Source organism: Hirundo rustica, chromosome 15, assembly GCF_015227805.2.
Source record: "Hirundo rustica isolate bHirRus1 chromosome 15, bHirRus1.pri.v3, whole genome shotgun sequence".
NCBI lineage: Eukaryota > Metazoa > Chordata > Aves > Passeriformes > Hirundinidae > Hirundo > Hirundo rustica.
Genome location: NC_053464.1, coordinates 6142971 through 6160369, shown reverse-complemented (window position 1 = coordinate 6160369; position 17399 = coordinate 6142971). Strand labels below are relative to the sequence as shown.

The 17399-nt window shown below is 44.8% G+C and overlaps 2 protein-coding genes across 3 annotated transcripts; one reads left to right on the top strand and one right to left on the bottom strand.

Annotated features, from left to right (window-relative positions):
• Positions 1–564: 564 nt before the first annotated feature.
• TVP23A (trans-golgi network vesicle protein 23 homolog A) lies at positions 565–10208 on the top strand. 2 transcript variants are annotated; one of them, XM_040079545.2, is made up of 7 exons: positions 565–667; positions 740–819; positions 4725–4761; positions 5829–5918; positions 7549–7674; positions 9267–9396; positions 9792–10208. In XM_040079545.2, exons 1-7 carry the CDS (start codon positions 659–661, stop codon positions 9851–9853), a joined length of 534 nt encoding a protein of 177 aa, XP_039935479.1. In that variant the 5' UTR covers positions 565–658; the 3' UTR covers positions 9854–10208. The 2 variants fall into 2 exon arrangements, with proteins under 2 accessions (XP_039935479.1, XP_039935478.1); XM_040079544.2 differs by having other exon boundaries at positions 4725–4869.
• Positions 10209–10809: 601 nt separating this feature from the next.
• Positions 10810–16647, bottom strand: NUBP1 (NUBP iron-sulfur cluster assembly factor 1, cytosolic). Its single transcript, XM_040079413.1, has 11 exons — positions 16452–16647; positions 16051–16350; positions 15758–15894; positions 15503–15571; positions 15031–15063; positions 14075–14165; positions 13765–13919; positions 12544–12654; positions 12329–12431; positions 11556–11639; positions 10810–10982 (listed from the first exon to the last, which is right to left on the bottom strand). Exons 1-11 carry the CDS (start codon positions 16645–16647, stop codon positions 10930–10932), a joined length of 1332 nt encoding a protein of 443 aa, XP_039935347.1. The 3' UTR covers positions 10810–10929.
• Between the last annotated feature and the right edge of the window lie 752 nt (positions 16648–17399).

Below are 17399 nucleotides of genomic sequence, written 5' to 3'. Positions count from 1 at the left end.
TCAGTGTCTGCCCGTCTCCTTCCCCTTGTGAGGATGTTGAAAACCACACCGAAGTGTTCCCCCCGTGTCCCCCAGGCTGCACAAGCCGAGTGACCCCAGCCGCTCCCAGGGGCCGCGTTACTGCCCTGCGCCAGCGGCAGCTCCACAGCGCTGTGCTGCTGCCTGCCCTCGGAGCCGTGCCCCCACACAGGCACAGGGCCTGCCCGGCCTCCGCCTGTGCGACAAACGCTACACGCAGGTGTGCGCTCGTATTTGTACACCTATGTTCACCTTTCCCCCCATTTCTTCCTTTCAGGCTATGTATTCGGCATGAGACCGCAGCGGCCCCGTCCCGGCCGGTGCGTGTGCGAGCCCGCGGGGCGGACGGCCGCCGGCGCTGAGGAGGGGGGCTGCCGGCCGGGGCTCCCGGGGCCCCTCACGCTGCCAAAGCCCGCCCGGCCGCTCTGGCCCCGGCCGGCGGCGGGAAGCGGCCTGAGGCAGCCCCGCTCCGGGGCCGCGGGGAGGAGCGGCGGTCCCCGGGGTCTCCCGGGCGGTGCCCGCCGAGGCGCAGCCGCCGCGGGCTGTGGCGAGGGGCAGCCCCGCTCCAGCGGCGCAGGGGCGGCCGGAGCCCGGCCCCTTTTCCCGGGGCCGACTGCGGGCCCGGCAGCCGCGGCCAGGGATGAAGCAGGTAGGGGCGGCGGGCGCTGCGGGCGGGGCGCGGCTCCCCCGGGCCCTGCGCGCTGACGGGCTCCCGCCGCAGGCGCTGGGGGACGACACCGAGGATGTGTCCCTGGATTTCGGGAGCGAGGAGGAGCTGGCGCTGCGGAAAGCGCGGATCAGGTAACGGCGCGGAGGCCGCAGCATCGCGGCGCCCGGGCCCGGGCGGCCCTGGCTGTTCCGGTGTAGAGAAAACTCCATTTAAACACTTCATTCCCGTTTTTTACAGGGAGGGTGGTCGAGCGCTGGAACAGGCTGCCCGGGGAGGCTGAGAGGGCTCTGTCCGGGAGATGCCCGGGCTGAGCAGGCGAGGCCCGGTCACTGGAAATGAAAACCTGACACACCCAACATCCCAAACCCCAAGCAAACAGTGCTTTAGTTGGAGCTGGAGCACTGAGACAACGCTCAGCTCCAGCAAAGCCCGCTGTGCAGCAGTGCTCAGGCACTGCAGTGCACGCCTGGCTGAACAGCCAGATAACCACAATAAAACTGTCATGATTTCCTGCCACGAGATGTGATGCTGTGTGGAATATAAACTAGCCTATGCTTGTAGACGTTAGCTGAGAAAACCCAGCCCGTTAACCTGTCTCGTGTCAGGCTAAGCAGTCTACCCTTGGGTTCCTCGCCAGAGATGTCACTGCAGCTCTGGCTACACAGAGGTCCCAGGTGAGAGAGCTGTTCAATCAGTGGCTTTTGAAGAATCTCCAATCAAAGATCGTGAAAGGAAGAGTTTTGTATCAAAAGGAATTAGGCGTGCACTAATCAATAATGCATATAATCAGCTTTGATTTAGATTGTTTTCTTCTGCCTTGCCCCAGTTTGTTCTGGTCTGTTACAATGATAATATTTCTTGTAGATGTAAACAAAGAAATATAGATGTTAAACATGATGCAACATTATCTGAGATAAAAAGCAATCATGTAGCTTTACAATCCAATTGCCCTGTTTTACTAGTGTCTAGTGAAGCATTTCTGCCCTTGCACTGCTCTGAACTTTGCCACTTCTTGAATCAGCTCTGATGTAAGATCAAGCTTCCCAGAACTGTCTTGGTTTTACACCTTAGCAGCAGCACACTTTTTAAATGAAGGTTTATATTTTGGTGCAGTCTTGGAGAACATAGCCTAAAGGATTCAACTCAGCTGGGAAATACAGCTTAGAAGCACTTGGATTGCTTGAACCACAGATTCTGTCGGAGGGACCAGACTAGACGTAGCATGAAATGAAAGCAGCCTGGAACGCTTGTAGGAAGTCACAGCACCAGGCACTTTACTCTAGAGATCTCAGAGATTGCTCCTGATTCATGCTACTCAGTAATACAGCACAGGTAAAGTGTCAGCAAACTGAACTAGTCTGTGATCCACTTTGTGTAGACACTGGTTTCTTTAGAGACAGCTCTTCTTTCTGGCCCTCAAGACAATATTAAAAGATGGTATCATATTGAAAATTTGTCTGCAATAGAATGCAGAAATGAAACTGCTTACACTGGTCACACACGTTTGTTTTTATATTTCTGAGGAATCTTGTGCAGTTGAGCCTGGAACGTACCTAGGTGCTGCAAGATTTTGTTATCTTACTAGCGGGCATAACAAGATGTTCCAATCATTTGTCTTTAACTTCATTACAATTTCACATATCTTGAACTTGGTTAGAATTTGCGTAGGCTATGACAAATTGTGCTTTTGCAGTTCTCTGAAGTATGTGCAAAAGGGCTCCTTAAAAGTGAAAGGTTAGTGGCTACTTTCCTAAGAAATTGGAAAAAGGTAAGTTCATTGCAGTACCAGAACTTTGGATCTGGAAGTCGGGAGCAAATGATTGTTTCTTTTACAAATCAGCCAGGAAATGCAGTGATCAAGGGGAAAAGAGAGCCCATTTATTCAAAATTTGCCCCAGTACATTTTGAAGTATCAGATTAAAAAAAAAAAAAAAAAAAAAAAAAAAAAAAAAGGCAGCATGTAGAGTGCTGCTGTGGCACTTCTGAGCCTGGCATGATTCTTCTGTAGCTCACTGGCATAGCTTAGACCTGACCCAAATTTGATTCTCTAATGTGGGATGCAACTAAATTGATTACAGCTCATTTCTGTCCTGACAGGCAACATGCTCACAAACTGAGCAGAGGTTATTGTAACAAGGTAAATGACAATCATTGAGCCTTGAGGCTCCAGTTCTACAGCGCATGGATGTTCAGGAGTGACAGGAAAACTCGAAGGCCAAGCAAGCAGGTTGCTGTGCTTTCAGCAGCAAACATATACCAAGCTGAGCCAGGGCAGAGTTGCAGTTTCCTTTATCCTTTCCATAATCTCAGTAAGTGCTAGCACTGTAATAATTGAGAGCTTCTTGTTCATGTGGGATTTTTTTTTAGTAAATACCCTTCAGTGTTTGATATTGGAACAAATTCAGCATCCAAACAGTAATCCTGTTGTAATCCAGTAATACTGCTGAATCTGCCTTCTGAAATGAAACATGACTTCTCCAAAGTTACTGCCACATTTGAAGCACTGATCCATTAGAAAAGCTCAGGCAGCCCTGGTGTGCTTTGGGGTTGTGGTCCATGTGAAAGCTGCTCTGGACACAAGGGTACCACTTCCATAACAGGCTCTTCTTACATCTTCTTGACCGAGGCTGAGGCTTGGAGCAGCCAGGCACTGTCTGTTTCAGCCAGTTCACAATAATCCCTCCACCCACCTGCCTGCTTATGGCAGAAAAAGCCCCTTCACTCAAAATGTCACGAGTTCAGTTCTAAGTCAGAAGAAGTTTTTGGAAAGTTTGAAGTTCACATGGGCATGACCAGGAGTAAATATAAACTACACCTGTGCATCATTCATCCCTCTCCAGTCATGTGTGCACTACTACAAGCACAGTATTGCCATTGGAGAAAGATAAACACTGGAGCAGTTAAACAGCTATAGAGAAATAATATAACAACAAGGATATTTAAGTTATAATAGTTATATAATATAAGTTTATAATAGTTATATAATAGTTATATAATTTAAGTTTATAATAAGCAATTGTATATATTATGTCTCATTTTATTAGACACAATAATAGAATAACATTTAATAGTTGATTACGCCCTAGCCCATACCAGGCTGTTAATTGGCTGTTCTACTGTTAATTGTTCACAGAGGTGTAGGAGCTTAATGAGAGAATTGTTGATTTAAATATCTGAGATATTTTATTCTCTAAGCTTCAAGGAAGAAGTTACTTAACTGCAAGAGCCTGTAGTTAATTCTCACTTTCAACTAATGAACACAAACAATTGCACAGAGTAACGTTTTTATTTGGTATATTACCCTGAACATTGTACTGTGCTCATTAGAGCATTCTCCAGCCTCCCCCTCCTACTGTGCAGGCCAATATCCTGTGTCATATAATTACTTCTTTCACTGAAATTTCTCCTTATTTTGTTACAGACAAAATTTTATTCAATGAGCAAAGCATAAATTTTAGTGAAATTAATAAGCAGTAATTCAGAAGAACTGTTAGATTCCCAAATCATTTTGCCTGTCTAAAAGGAAGTGTTTGGATTTAGACATTAAATATGAAAGTTCATTTTGTCTTAGAGCAAGCAGCTACAGTTTTTTTTAGTTTTAGAGCTCATATTTTGTTTTCAAAACTGTTTTGAAAGGCATAAGAGCTCTCTCAATTCTTTTGTGCTTTGTAATGCTGATTCATTTCATGAAACATCCAGGATTTCATGGTACTGGGTTGCACACAACCTCTAAATTCCTACACATAGTACCAAAAACATCTCGCGAAAGGCTTAATGTTTTGTTCTATCTTTGAGAAAGTTTTGACAGGAACACCACATTCATCTTTTAGTTTTAGACTGAAGGTTGGCTATTGAAAACACCATTATCAAATTGCTTTGGTAATGAAGATATACACCAACACTGAAATAATAGCAGCTGCAAACCAAACTACCATTATAAACTTGAAACAGCTGTGTTGTGCTACGTTGTCAGCGAGTACTGTAACATTCCCTCCTGTCCCATAACCTCATATGTGCACTGTTTTCTCTTTTCTAGGCACCCACTGGCCACCTTTTTCCACCTGTTTTTCCGAGTGAGTGCTATTGTTACCTACTTGTTCTGTGACTGGTTCAGCAACAGCTTTGTTGCCTGTTTTGTCACTATTCTCCTCCTTCTATCCTTTGATTTTTGGTCTGTCAAGGTAAGATGACCCTCAATAGTAATTACCTTGGAAAGTATCTTGTTTGTCATTCATTAAAACAACAAAAAAATTGAAATATGTATAATGACAGAAGTGACAAAAAATATTGCATTTTGTTAATTTATTAAATGTCTAGCCCATTTTAATGAAGCTGTTGACATATGTTAGTTATTTAGCATCGTCTTTTCTATGGCTGACTACTAAGGTCTACTAATATGGTAAGAAAATTGCTTTGCCATAGGTAGATTTGTTTATATGCTTTCCCCCTTAAAAAAATAAATTAAAAAAATTAAAGTAATACTGACTTTCAGTAATGGATGCCTGAGGATGTCCAGATCTGCAACCCTGTGCCCAGACCCCACAGCAGGGGCTGCAGAAGGCTCCTGAAAGCCCGGCCCTAATCCCATGCAGGCAGGTGCGTCAGGCCAGCCCAGGATCCCGGGGCTCCACATTTTGCTCCTCCAAAAGCAAGGCTTTTGGTTTGTAGAAGTGAAGCATCGATGCACCTCCAGTATTCTGAAAGCTTCTGGTGCTCATCCAGGTGCAGAAATATCCTCTTGGTTTGTTTCCCTGATCCTACATGGCTTACTTGATTGTCATTAGTCTCCTGTTTTTCAGTGTGTTTTTGTTCTCAGTATTCCTCTTTTACTGAGGAAATTTGTTTATTGGGTGCTTGTACAACTACCTTGAAAAAGACACGACCTAAAATCTCTTGTCTAAGTAAGTGCTATTGTGCTAATTACCATATTGAAAGAGAAGAGGCCTCTAAATTTGTAACTTCACCCATTGTTAGTGGCTGTTGTACTCAGGCTGGAACAGCTTTTAGAAGTAATTTTAGTATTAGATAAAAGAAGATGATTTTTGAACATGCTTGTCTTTTTAATTTTTTCTATTTTTAACGGTTATACTGACAAGTGACTTGTGCTACTGATTAATGCAAATAATGGTTTCATCACTAGAATGTGACAGGAAGACTCTTGGTTGGTTTGCGTTGGTGGAACCAGATTGATGAAGATGGAAAAAGTCACTGGGTGTTTGAAGCAAAAAGGGTAAATATATTAATAGAAGCAGGCACAGGGCAAACAGAATCCATAGGAAATGTGTAAAGCTGATACCAAGTCAAATAAAGTAACAAATAGAGCACCTTTGTAACAGTTACTTTTTATCCAGCTTCCATAGAAAACAATGTCAGTATTCAGGTGCAAGCACTGGTTTGTCACATCCTGGAAGCATTCAGGGCAAAACAGGTCTCACAACCTTGTCAGCATATGGATCAGCAGAATAAATATTAACAGCATGGTGCTATAGGTATGAAATGTTTCTGGTAGTTCTATTTTCTAGTGAGAATATCTTGTAATAAACACATCTTACCATAGATAATCCCAACACAGAATCCTCTTCAGGAAAGATCTACATGGAAAGCAATACTGAACAGTTTAGATTTAGTATTTTGACGTTAATACTTTATTTATGTTCATGGAATACGGTGGGAAAGAGAACCTGGATCACGGAGCACTCTGATACTGCCAGTGTCCCCCAACACACTGACGGGGAGAAAAGAGGCACTGCAGAACAGCACTTGGCATCACTGCCCGAGTCTAGACTCAGGGCTTTGCTTTCACTTGCTGACATTATCGCCACAGCCCCGCTGAGCCTGGCAGAGCAGAACCCAGGTGCTGCTCACAGGGACATTCTTTGGAGCCCTCCAGCTGCATTCCCAGCCCGGCCGGGCTGTCCCGGCACTGTCCCGGTGTGCGGGGCCGCAGTGCCCTCTGCAGTGCCCTCTGCAGACTCGGGGCACGGAACACAAATTAATGTGCTTCCTGTGAGTCCAAGAGAGGCCTGAGGACAGAATATAGGGAACCCTGCAGGAAAGAATACATGGAAAATTCAATATACTGAAAGTTAACTAAAAAGCTTTTCTTTTCAGAGTGGAAGAGTCCAGAGGGTTTTCTTTTCCAGTTGTGATGCTTCTGTTTCAAAAGTTGGCACTAGAGGTCATCAAGTGGTCTGAGGGTTAGAATGAGATTTTGAATTTTGGAAAGATCAGAACCTTCTGAACAATTCTCTTACTTCAGGGTGTTTTTTTGTTCTTAAGTGTGATGAGTGATGAGCCCTTCAGTGTAGATAGAGACATGTGAGTTGTGCTGTCCTGCAGAAAGCTGTAAGCAGGGCTTTGCAGCCTGCTCTGAAGTTTCTGCTCCCCCTGCAGAACAGAGCGAGCACGGGGCATAAGGCTGCCTCCTGCAGTTACAGTGAGCCCCACTCCAGCATGACACAAGAGGCACTTTCAAAGCCATGGTTCTTAATTCATGGAATGTCAGCAGAGTTCAGAAGCAAACCCCAAGTATTTACATAATAGGAATATATAATAGTTTATATAATAGGAAAATAAGCTTCATGCAAGATTTATATTAAGCTAAGATATAGCATCTTTTTAGGAAAATGTATAGAAATGTGCACGTCTATGAGAATTCCAGTCTGAACTAGAACCAACAAATAAATCCTATGGATGAAAATGCAGTCATGTACAGTAAGGCACCAGGAAAGAAATTTGGCATGAGCTACTTCTCAGTTAATCTTCTTCCATGCATATAAGTGAAATCCTCCTCCTCTGTTCATTTGTCATTCGTCGTGGGTTTTGACTTTTTGACTAATAGTCTCAGTTTTTCCTTCCAGATGCCTACAATAGCTGCCTCAACTGAAGCTGAAGCCCGGATCTTTTGGCTCGGTCTCATCATCTGCCCAGTGATTTGGACAATGTTTTTTTTCAGCACTTTGTTCTCCTTGAAGCTGAAATGGCTGGTGAGTCAGGGGGCACTGAAAACAATCTTGGTAAAGGGAGAACCCAGGTCTGTTAGTTTTGAACCAAATCTTCCAACAGCACAAAAATTGCACCAGCAGCTTCAAAGAATCCTGAGTAGTTTTCTACAGTCAAGGCTTGCACTCTGGAACGGATTGGTAATTTTTAGCTGCACTTCTGCTGGGTTATCAGATGTCAGCTCCTTCCTCTAGAGAACCTCAAATGGTGGGCAAGATTATGGACTTCTGTTTAACTGTAGCAACTTAATCTGCCCCAACTTATTTCAGTGAAATGAAACTAACACAAGAGGACAAAAAACAAACCAGTGATGTTGGGTTTCAGGTTTTTAGGTCTCCTGGGAACTTAAATGTACTTTTAAAAGTAAGGATTTTAGATCTCTGGTACCATTCCCTTTAGAAAGAACCAGCATCATTAGCTCATAAAACCTTGATAAATTGAACTATAAGTAAGTATTTTATAACTGCTCTACTTAAAAGTCATCTACTTAAAAAGATTCCAGCACTTTTTTCTAAATACAAGAGGAAACTTACCCCATATAACGCATTCCATTAAGATATTTTTGTCTATGAAATCTTCACATTTTACCCTGTAAAAATTATGTCCTTGGCTAATTGCCACACTATTCATTCTGTCAAGTTCCCAGCCATGCTCAGTACCATTTCTTAATTCAGTTTGAAAAGATAAAAACCACCTCCTACATGTGTAGCTACATAACCAGTAACAGCCAAGATTGCATTTTATTCTTCAATTAAACAAGAAATTCAGCTATGGGCATGAATCAATTGCAGATTATTAACTGCTTTCTGGTGCCCCTAAACAAGCAATAGTTAAAATTAAACCAGCATTCTTTGTTCATGGCTCCACCTTTATTTTTAAAAAGCAGGGATTGTTTGCTAAGCCAAGAGCTGCTTGGAGACAGAACTCTAACTGGCACAGGAAGCAGGTTGCCCAGGTGCTTGTAAAAGGCAAGTTAGACAAACAAAAATAAAATCACTTCTGGGAAACTGGGTTCTGAAGGCTAGGAGAAATATTTTTATAAGTTACTGCATTAGTCAGATTGATTCCACCTGCTGCTAAACCTAAAGTACCACAAAAGGAGCTGATTATTTTCATTGCCTGTCAATGCTAGATAGGGAATCTATCTATGGATGCTCTTTGTAAATCTGTAAATTACAGATCTTATTGGTTTATAGTAAGGTGTTTGTCAGCTAAACAGGCCTGCAGGTGTGTCACATATGTGGATGTGAAACTTAGAGATACGAATGGAGCTTAAAAAAAGTGAAATGTTTCTGCAATCTGTTGAGTAGGTCCTTTTTTGAGTAAGTGCTTTTAGGAAAATAATGAAGTCTTTCAAGACACAGAATGACAAAACTGATATTGGTCTTTTGATAAAAAGAGGTGTTTTGTAGAAAGTAACTACTGTGTTTGACATGACTGGATGTCTTTGAAGGCCATTTATTATTGGAAGGAATGTCCCCCTCTTACAGCATGTTTATCTGGATAGTGTGTACACACACACCTGTATATCCTACAGTCATGGATTTGTCCCTGCTGAACTCTTGTTTGTCCACAGGCTCTGGTGATTGCTGGCATCTCCCTCCAGACTGCTAATTTATATGGCTACATCCACTGCAAGTTAGAGGGACAAAAGACCATCAGCAGAGTAACCTCAAGGTTGTTTGGCACCACAGATGTTCCCAAGAGTGAGTACTGAGCTTCAGCCCATGGGGTAGCACAGGCCATCCTGCCTCTGGGGCTGGTGCTGGCTCTTCCCAGGTGTCAGTGCCTGCAGCGAGTCCAGGGTGAGCCTGACTCTCCACCCAGCCTCTCTGGCAGTGTCACATGCAAGAGCCAGAACCCCAGGTCACTGTGCTCCGTGTTTGGAAGCCTGCTGAGCTCCACCACTGAGCTGCTGCCAAGCTCCAGAAGAATGTTAAGTTAAATCCTTGGAGTTACTATAATCCTGCTGCCTCTGCTTAAGCACAGCTGGAACAGTCATCTTCAACCCTCAGGCTTGCAGCCGGCAGCTCCCTGCTTTTGTAAGAGATCCTGGTGTCCCAGATTATGCTTACAGCCATGTGTGCTCTGTTCCCAACAGGACAGAGCAGGAGAATTTCAGAAGATGGCACTGAAGAACATGGGAAGACAGGCACTAGGTAACCAAACAAGGAAGAGCTAAAGGATGAGCAATAAAAAAAGTCAGTCATGAAAGTTATTCTTCACGGGAAGATATTTAGATAAAGCTCTTCTAAAATTATGCCTGCATGAAATAAAGTACTTTGTGTTTTGAGTCTTTAGATCCTGGAAGGTTTAAAGCCTTTGTTACTTAAAGCTTCACCAAAAAGTTGTTTGTGTGAGCACAGACAGTGCTCAAGGTTTACAGGAAGCACGCTGCTTTCAGAAAAGTTGTCAACTAACCTCAAACTGTTGGATTATCTTAACCAGGAATTACATGTAAGGAAAAGACAATGCTAATTTGTTTAACTTTAGAACAACAATAAAATAATCAAAATGCCTTTCCCTCTTGTACACAATACCACTTTTTCAGAGTTTTCAAATTACAATCCCAAAGGGCCTTGTTGTTATTAAAGTTACCGAATGTTTATTTTTATGTTCAGGCTTAGGGTCAAATAGAAGGAAACAAAAGTCACAGAGGATGTTTACCCCCTACTTGTGCGAAGATGGCAGTTATGTATAGTTAAAAAATTAACATTATTTTGATACCTGCAAAAAAAAAAAAAAAAAAGCAGTGCACTTGTACTATACTACTACCCTGGCTTTCACTCTAGATACAGATCTTTTCCACTGAAAGGAGGCACTTAAATGTTATTCAGGGAGAGAGAACGAGCATTACAGCTCACCCTTTGTGCAGCAGGCAGGACAAAGGCTGCTGCACAGGCCCCCGTGTCAACCCAGCATTTTATATTCGACCTCCTAAATTAAATGCGTGTGGTATTCTCACCTCTTCAACTGCTACCTTCACAGTCAGGTTATTGGTGCCATGACACTGGAGGCAGAATGCACTTCATAATCCAGATGCAGACTCACTTTCACAGCTTTCTAGTGAGCGAAGAACTACAAGAATCTTGAACTTTTGGAAAAAACAAAAGGCGAGAGCCTTTATATTAAGAATTTATTTGCAATATACAAAAAAAGAATACATTCCCTTAATAAATCAAGGCATAAGTTACTTTTCTATAATTAAACATGAACTACATTTTTGTTCCATTTACAGATTACATTATCTTTTCTTCTTGCAAGTGGCGTTGTTCACAGTACTCCTGAATTCCTGCAAAGATGGAGAAAAAGTAATATAAGTACTATTTCAGTTGTACATCAGGAGTCTGTTGCTGCATCTGTCCCCTGAGGGTACAAATATCTGAAGCTGGGCTTTCCTTACACTGGAAGTGGCTTTAGGATTATTTTTAAACAGCACAGCACCGGCTGTTCAGGGAGTTTTTGCAAGGGTTTTTCGTGTAACTACACTCAGAAGTGGAGGCACTGGTCAGTCAGCTGCCTCCCACTGGGTTATGCTGAGCACCCCTCCACACACCTGCTCCAGAGCCTCAGAAGGTTTCTCTGAGCCAAAGGACATCCCATCTCTGAAAATGAAAGTCTGACTTCTCTGAAGTCAAACACTGAAAGCAGTTATCAGATAATTTTGTTATCACTTCAGCAGCCAGTCCGAAGTGCTGCCCAGAAGCAAACACGGTCTTTGCACCTGTTACTTTCAGAACTGCTGTGCACCTCTCCTGATTTTGTTATTTGTGCCCCAGTAACACAAGCCTGTCTAACACCTTTGTATACTGCAGCAGTGCTCGGAACCAAGGGGATTCATTTGCACAGTGGTTCTCAGACTCACTTTGAATGATATTCCTGTAAGATAACGTAGCTGGAGATTCAGGTGCTTCAGCCAAGAAAGACTGGCCTCTGTCACAACTTTTTCCTTGAAGGACAGAGAAAAACCACAGAAACAAAGCAAAAGGAAAAGATGAGCTTTTGTATTTTTAGCCTTTATCCTGTTCCGGTTACACCTTTTCAAACAGTCACCTGCATCTATTCCTTTTAGGAAGCCCTGAAGTCAGTAACAGGACCAGAAATACAGTGTACAGTTTGACAGAGGAATAGTACTAGCAGAAACCTTCAGTTGGGAGTACTGAGCTGTTCCTTGATGTCATTAATTCAGGTATTAATTGGTAAAATTAATGGCAAAGAACCATACTTCCTCATGATTCACAAGAGAATTTGGGCAGTGCCAGTAACAGGTTAAGGCATTGGTTTTAATGCTTAACATCTACAAAACATTCTTCTTTGAAGCGGTTATGATTTCATTCAGTCTGCATTTCCAGGTGACTATACCAAAGAGAAAGACATGTTGTATTTCAAATGATGACAGAGCTGAGAAGTCGCAACAGTAATCTTAATTGATTAAGTAAAAGTTAAGGAAATTACCCCAGCCCTTCCTTCATTCCACACCAAGCTATGTCACAATTCCAGTGACTTTTGATCAAAAAAATAATTCTAAAAGTGCTAACAGACATCAGTGCCCAGAGCAGGGTTTTCCAGCAGTAACATCACTAACATTAATATAGGGGGAACAACTTGCTTTAAGTGCAGTGCAGTAAGTGACTTTACCTATCTGTGGATCCAGAGGCACTTTTCCCAAGAGGGAAACATTCAAGTTCTGACACATCTTTTCTGCACCACCAGTAGTCGGGGGAAAGATCTGAGATTCATTCTGGGACAACATGAAAATCAGAGTTAAAATACTGCAGTACTGAGAATAAGGCATTTTTGGAGCAATGTTTGACATCCAAGCAATGACAAGGAAAGAACACAGCGAGCCTTACCTTACACTTGGGACACACAAAGCCGCTCATGTTCTCCACAACCCCGATGATGGGCAGCTTCACCTTGCGGCAGAAGTTGATCTCCTTGCGAACATCCTGAAGTGAGACTTCCTACAAATGTTAGCAGACACTGGTGTTTCAACTGTAATGTTTCATGCTGAATCCATTCATTTACCTCCTGGGAGCTGTTTTATAATGACTTACTACTGCTGTCTTAATACTTTTAGGAACACAAACCTGTGCTACAAGCTACAGAACAGGTACAGCACTTCAAGCCTACTGGTTCTGTTTTGAAATCTGACTCTAATCAAGATTCACCCATTTTTATGTTTTATCTCTTATGTTCATCTCATATTTTCTTTAAATGCAACTTTTTCACGTTTTCATTTTACAGAAGGACCCCAGGTATTCTCCACAGAGTGAGGACAAGAACCACCAGGCTTATACTAGTTACCTCTTTTCAGGCTCATGCTAGTTACCTCGTTTCAAATTAAATTTAAATTATCTTATTCTCTCCTCAGAGTTGTCATGTATATGACTGACCTCACTCATTCTGCTGTTCTCTTCCTCCTTCACCACCTCTCTCATATTATCCTCAACACTTTGCTTTCTTTATGTGTTATCCTTTCAGCTGTTGTAGAAATACTTCATGTCATGGGCTAGTTTGATCTCCTATGTGACTGTTCTGTTCCAAATCAGACACGAAAACCTCTGTTTAACTGGATGTGTTTTTAGTTTCAGTTTTCCAGGGGCTGATTCTCTTTTAAAAATGCATATGACAAAGCTGCCTACTTTGGTGGGTCATCTGGAGGTGACAGGCTACTTCACAGGTGTCAAAGAGCGTACAGCTTACCACTTAAAAACAAAGCTTCTTACGAACAATCTTCTGAACATTAAACCACTGGTGAGTAAATTACAGATCCACAATGATATGAACTCTGATTCAGAAGAAGGAAGTGAAACACTGCATTTCCTTTCACCACATAGGTCACAGCAGCTCTTGATTGTGAACTGCTGTGGTTTAGTGACCCATGTGGATCCCCACCCAGCTCCACTGAGACACCCACCTAACCCACAGACCAGCTGCAGGGACAACACAACCAAGTCATTTCCCTGAGATCTGAACCCTTTCTGAACCAGATTTCTGTGAAATCAACAGCCTGCAACCCAAGGACTGCCTTTAACTGCCATGATGCTTCCCTGGGGGATTTTGGCTCCCACCTGGGGGGTGGTGACGATGACGGCGCCATCGATGTGGGTGGCACTGAGGTACTGCACGATGGACAGGTGCTCATCTGATGTTCCTGGGGGCGTGTCCACGATCAGGTAATCCACTTCACCCCAGTCCACATCGCGCAGGAACTGCTTGATCAGCCCTAGAGGAAAGGATAAGAACGTACTTCAGATTTCAGGGTCTACCCTGAAAATTTCAGATAACTACCCTATCTACATTACTAAACAAGTTTATGATATTTCCACGCTTGAAACCTTTCGAGTATGTAAATTACTGTTGGAAACACTCCATACATACCGTTCTTTTTTGGTCCTCTCCAGATGACAGCATCATCAGGACTACTAAGCAAGAACCCCACTGACATGACACCTAAGTTTTCTTCAACATACTGAAAGAGAAATAGAGAAACATAACAGTGAAAAAAGAGTAGAGAAACCAACTCTGAACCCCTATTTTATAGAAAAAGCAGGTGAGGGGGAAGACATTAATGAAATAAAGGCAGAGAACTTTTATCTTTTATCACACGGCATTAAAAATGTGCAACACTCACCAGTTACACTAAGACTGAAAAAATGATATTGTTACAGTGGTTTATGGAATCCCTGGAGACAATGTAAGGATAAAAGCAGCTTTCGCTCTCAGCACCAGCTGCCTTTCCAACAGCATGCACACTACAGGAGATCTTTAGACAACCAACACTGCTGCAAAAGCTTCTCTGCATATTTTAAAGATTTGTAAGGTTTTTCTTGGGTGCAAGATACTTCTTGGCTGTCACAGAAAAGATGACACACTACAATTGCACGATACCGCAAAATAACAAACCTGAGTAACTTATATTTATTGCCCATATTGCAAAGTCAGTAAACACAAGATAATATGACAATTCTAGAAATATAGTATTACTATTATGAAGAAATTTTACACTGATCTACATAGTCTATATCCCAATTCTATATGGTGTGCATCTCAATTTTATAAATCTGTTCTATATTCTATAAAATCTGGATATATATTCTATAGCGTTCTCTAGTGCATGGGTATAGGTTATATAGATCTACAGAATCTGGACATATAAACTCTGTAGATTCTACATCCTATATCTGTAGATTCTATAGAGTCTGAATATTTAAGTCATTAGAAGAAGAATTAACAAGAGTGCCCCCTGCTCCTCCCTCACTCATTTTTCATTGTAGAAGATGGTGCCCAGCCCAAACACACCCAATGAACTTTCTGACACAGCTGCATCAACTCACCACTGGAGACCATCCAGATCCACTCTGATGAACCTGAAAATTGAAGTGATACACAAAAGTTGCAATAGCAATAAATACAGATGTTACATAGAACATGAATATAAGTCAACCTGAGCAAAGAGCTCTCCTGCCTTTAGGAACAATCCTGCTTTAGTGGAGCAGCTGAGGTAAAAATGCAGGAGCACCAGATCTCCATTAATAAATGAACCATAGTTGTTCAACCCTTATCATTACTTTATGTATTTTTAAGAAATATTGATTTGCAGAACCGCACATCCTGAAATCAGATGACTCTTCTGCAAAATATATTTTGCTGAATTTCTCCATCTCACTTCATTTCCCTACGCACTGCCCCACATTTCCCATTTGCCATCCACTCCTTTTAGAAGCTCTACATCCAGAAAGCCTGAACATGCTAATTAAAATCTGGGAAAAAAATTTCCTTGAACAAGATGTTTGTGCATTCACTTACCTGTTCTCCTTCTAGACCCATCATTTTAGGAATCGATGGCCCACAGATATCTATGTCCAGCAGAGCGACCTGGAAAACAAACCAGCCAATCTGCCCCATTGGAAATAAGGTAGCACAGGGCTGTCTCTAAAGGCGATTTCATGCAATGAAATCACTCCTGCAGGGCTCATCCAGGAAAGCCAAACTTAAACGAGCAGGGGCACACGATCGGTACCTGCCCGCAGGCTGCCCGTCCCGTCCCCGCCCTTTGCCCACCTGCTTGGTCTCGTCCGCCGCCAGCCCGTGCGCCAGGAGGGCGCTGAAGGTGCTCTTGCCCACGCCGCCCTTGCCGGACAGCACCAGCACCGTGTGCCGCACCGCCCGCAGCCGCGCCCGCAGCTCCGCCGCCTCCGCTGCGGAGACACCGCGCAGTCAGCGCGCCCGCACCGCGCACCGACCGGCCCCGCGTACCGACCCGGCCCCGCGTACCGACCCGGCCCCGCGCCCCCCTCACCGGCCCCCCGCCCCCCTCACCGGCCCCGCGCGCCCCTCACGACCGCTGCACTCACCCGGGTCCGGGCCGGCCGCGCCGGCCGCGCACAGCCCCTGGTTGGGGCATCCCTGGCAGGCGGCCGCCCTGCCCGCCTGGGCGCTGCCGGTCCCGGGGCACTCTGCAAGGGACAGCGAGAGCTGGGCCGCGAGTGCCGCGGGCGGGAGACCCGTCCCGCCCCGTCCGGCCCCGCCGCTCACCCTCCGGTGCGCCCGCCGCCTCCGCCATAGCGTCGCGTCACTTCCGCCGCCGCCGCCGGGGGCGGGGCTGGGGCCCGCCGTGCCCAACCGCTGCCGCCAGGGGGCGCTGCCGCTGACGGCTAGAGTGACCCGGGGCAACACGCAGGGACCCGGTGACAGCACGAGAACCGTGGTGACACCGGTGAGGGACCCGGTGACAGCCCCGGGGCCCCGGTGATACCACGAGAACCCTGGTGACACCGGTGAGGGACCCGGTGACAGCCCCGGAGCCCCGGTGACACCACGAGAGCCCCGTGACAGCCCCGGGAGCTCTGTGGCGGGCGCTCCGCTGATCGCCCGGCGGGCTCTGCCCCGGGGTCCCCGGCCCCGCGCACCCGCCCCGGGGCCCTGCCGTGAGCCGCGGCAGATGCAGTCATGGCAGCGGCGTGCTTTTAAAGCCAGGGTGGAATTTCTCCACTTGAAGCGCTTTAGTCAGAAGCGACTGACGAGGAACGGCACGGAACCATGCCGGTAGCCCGGCCGGGTGTTCCGCAGCCGGCCCGGCCCGGGGCTGTGCGCCCGTACCCAGCTCGGCCGCTGGAAGGAGACGCGCTCCAGCGTTGAGCCGGCTCCCGGCACGGCGCTGTGCCGCTGCCAAGGAAAGCATTACACGGGAATACGCTTCACTGCTGTGCTTCACAAGTTTCATACCTGGATTATGTATCATTCCAGTAAAATCGCGCTGTGGCAGTAGTGCATGGCAATTCTGAATACATTATTTCTGTATCTTGCTGATAGACCATTTCCATTAGTTGAATGGGTACATTTATTCGGAAGATTATACTGCCTTAACTTGGCCAATCAACTGCTGAGCAATTAGATGGTCACCGTGCTTGGTACGTAAAAAGTAATTAAATAATTTTCCAAACCAAGAAAGTGCACCAGCTGGTGATGCGATCTGGACCCTATTCCTGGCCACCTTATGCCAGTCACTGTTCCCTCCCTCTCTGTCCAATAGCTGCCTGAGCACAGCCTTGTCCTCTCTTCTGCTCCTAAGATCACAGCCTAGTTGCTGTAAAAAGGGTATTTTCCTGATCCGAGCACAGTCGGGAATCTCAAATGCTCCCATTTCTGACTGATTAGTCCCAACACTTGTTTTAACATACAAGTGTGTAAGTTATTATTTGAG

Bases quoted from the DNA above. Each gene is read 5' to 3' on its own strand.
- TVP23A (XM_040079544.2), top strand. The intron at 5,919-7,548 runs GTAAATATATTA...TTTTCCTTCCAG, and splicing joins GGGTGTTTGAAGCAAAAAGG to ATGCCTACAATAGCTGCCTC. The intron at 9,397-9,791 runs GTGAGTACTGAG...TGTTCCCAACAG, and splicing joins CACCACAGATGTTCCCAAGA to GACAGAGCAGGAGAATTTCA.
- NUBP1 (XM_040079413.1), bottom strand. From the start codon at position 16,647: ATGACTGCATCTGCCGCGGCTCACGGCAGGGCCCCGGGGCGGGTGCGC. The intron at 11,640-12,328 runs GTAAAGTCACTT...CTGTCCTTCAAG, and splicing joins GCCTCTGGATCCACAGATAG to GAAAAAGTTGTGACAGAGGC. The intron at 10,983-11,555 runs GTGAGTCTGAGA...CCATCTTTGCAG, and splicing joins TTACAGGAATATCATTCAAA to GAATTCAGGAGTACTGTGAA.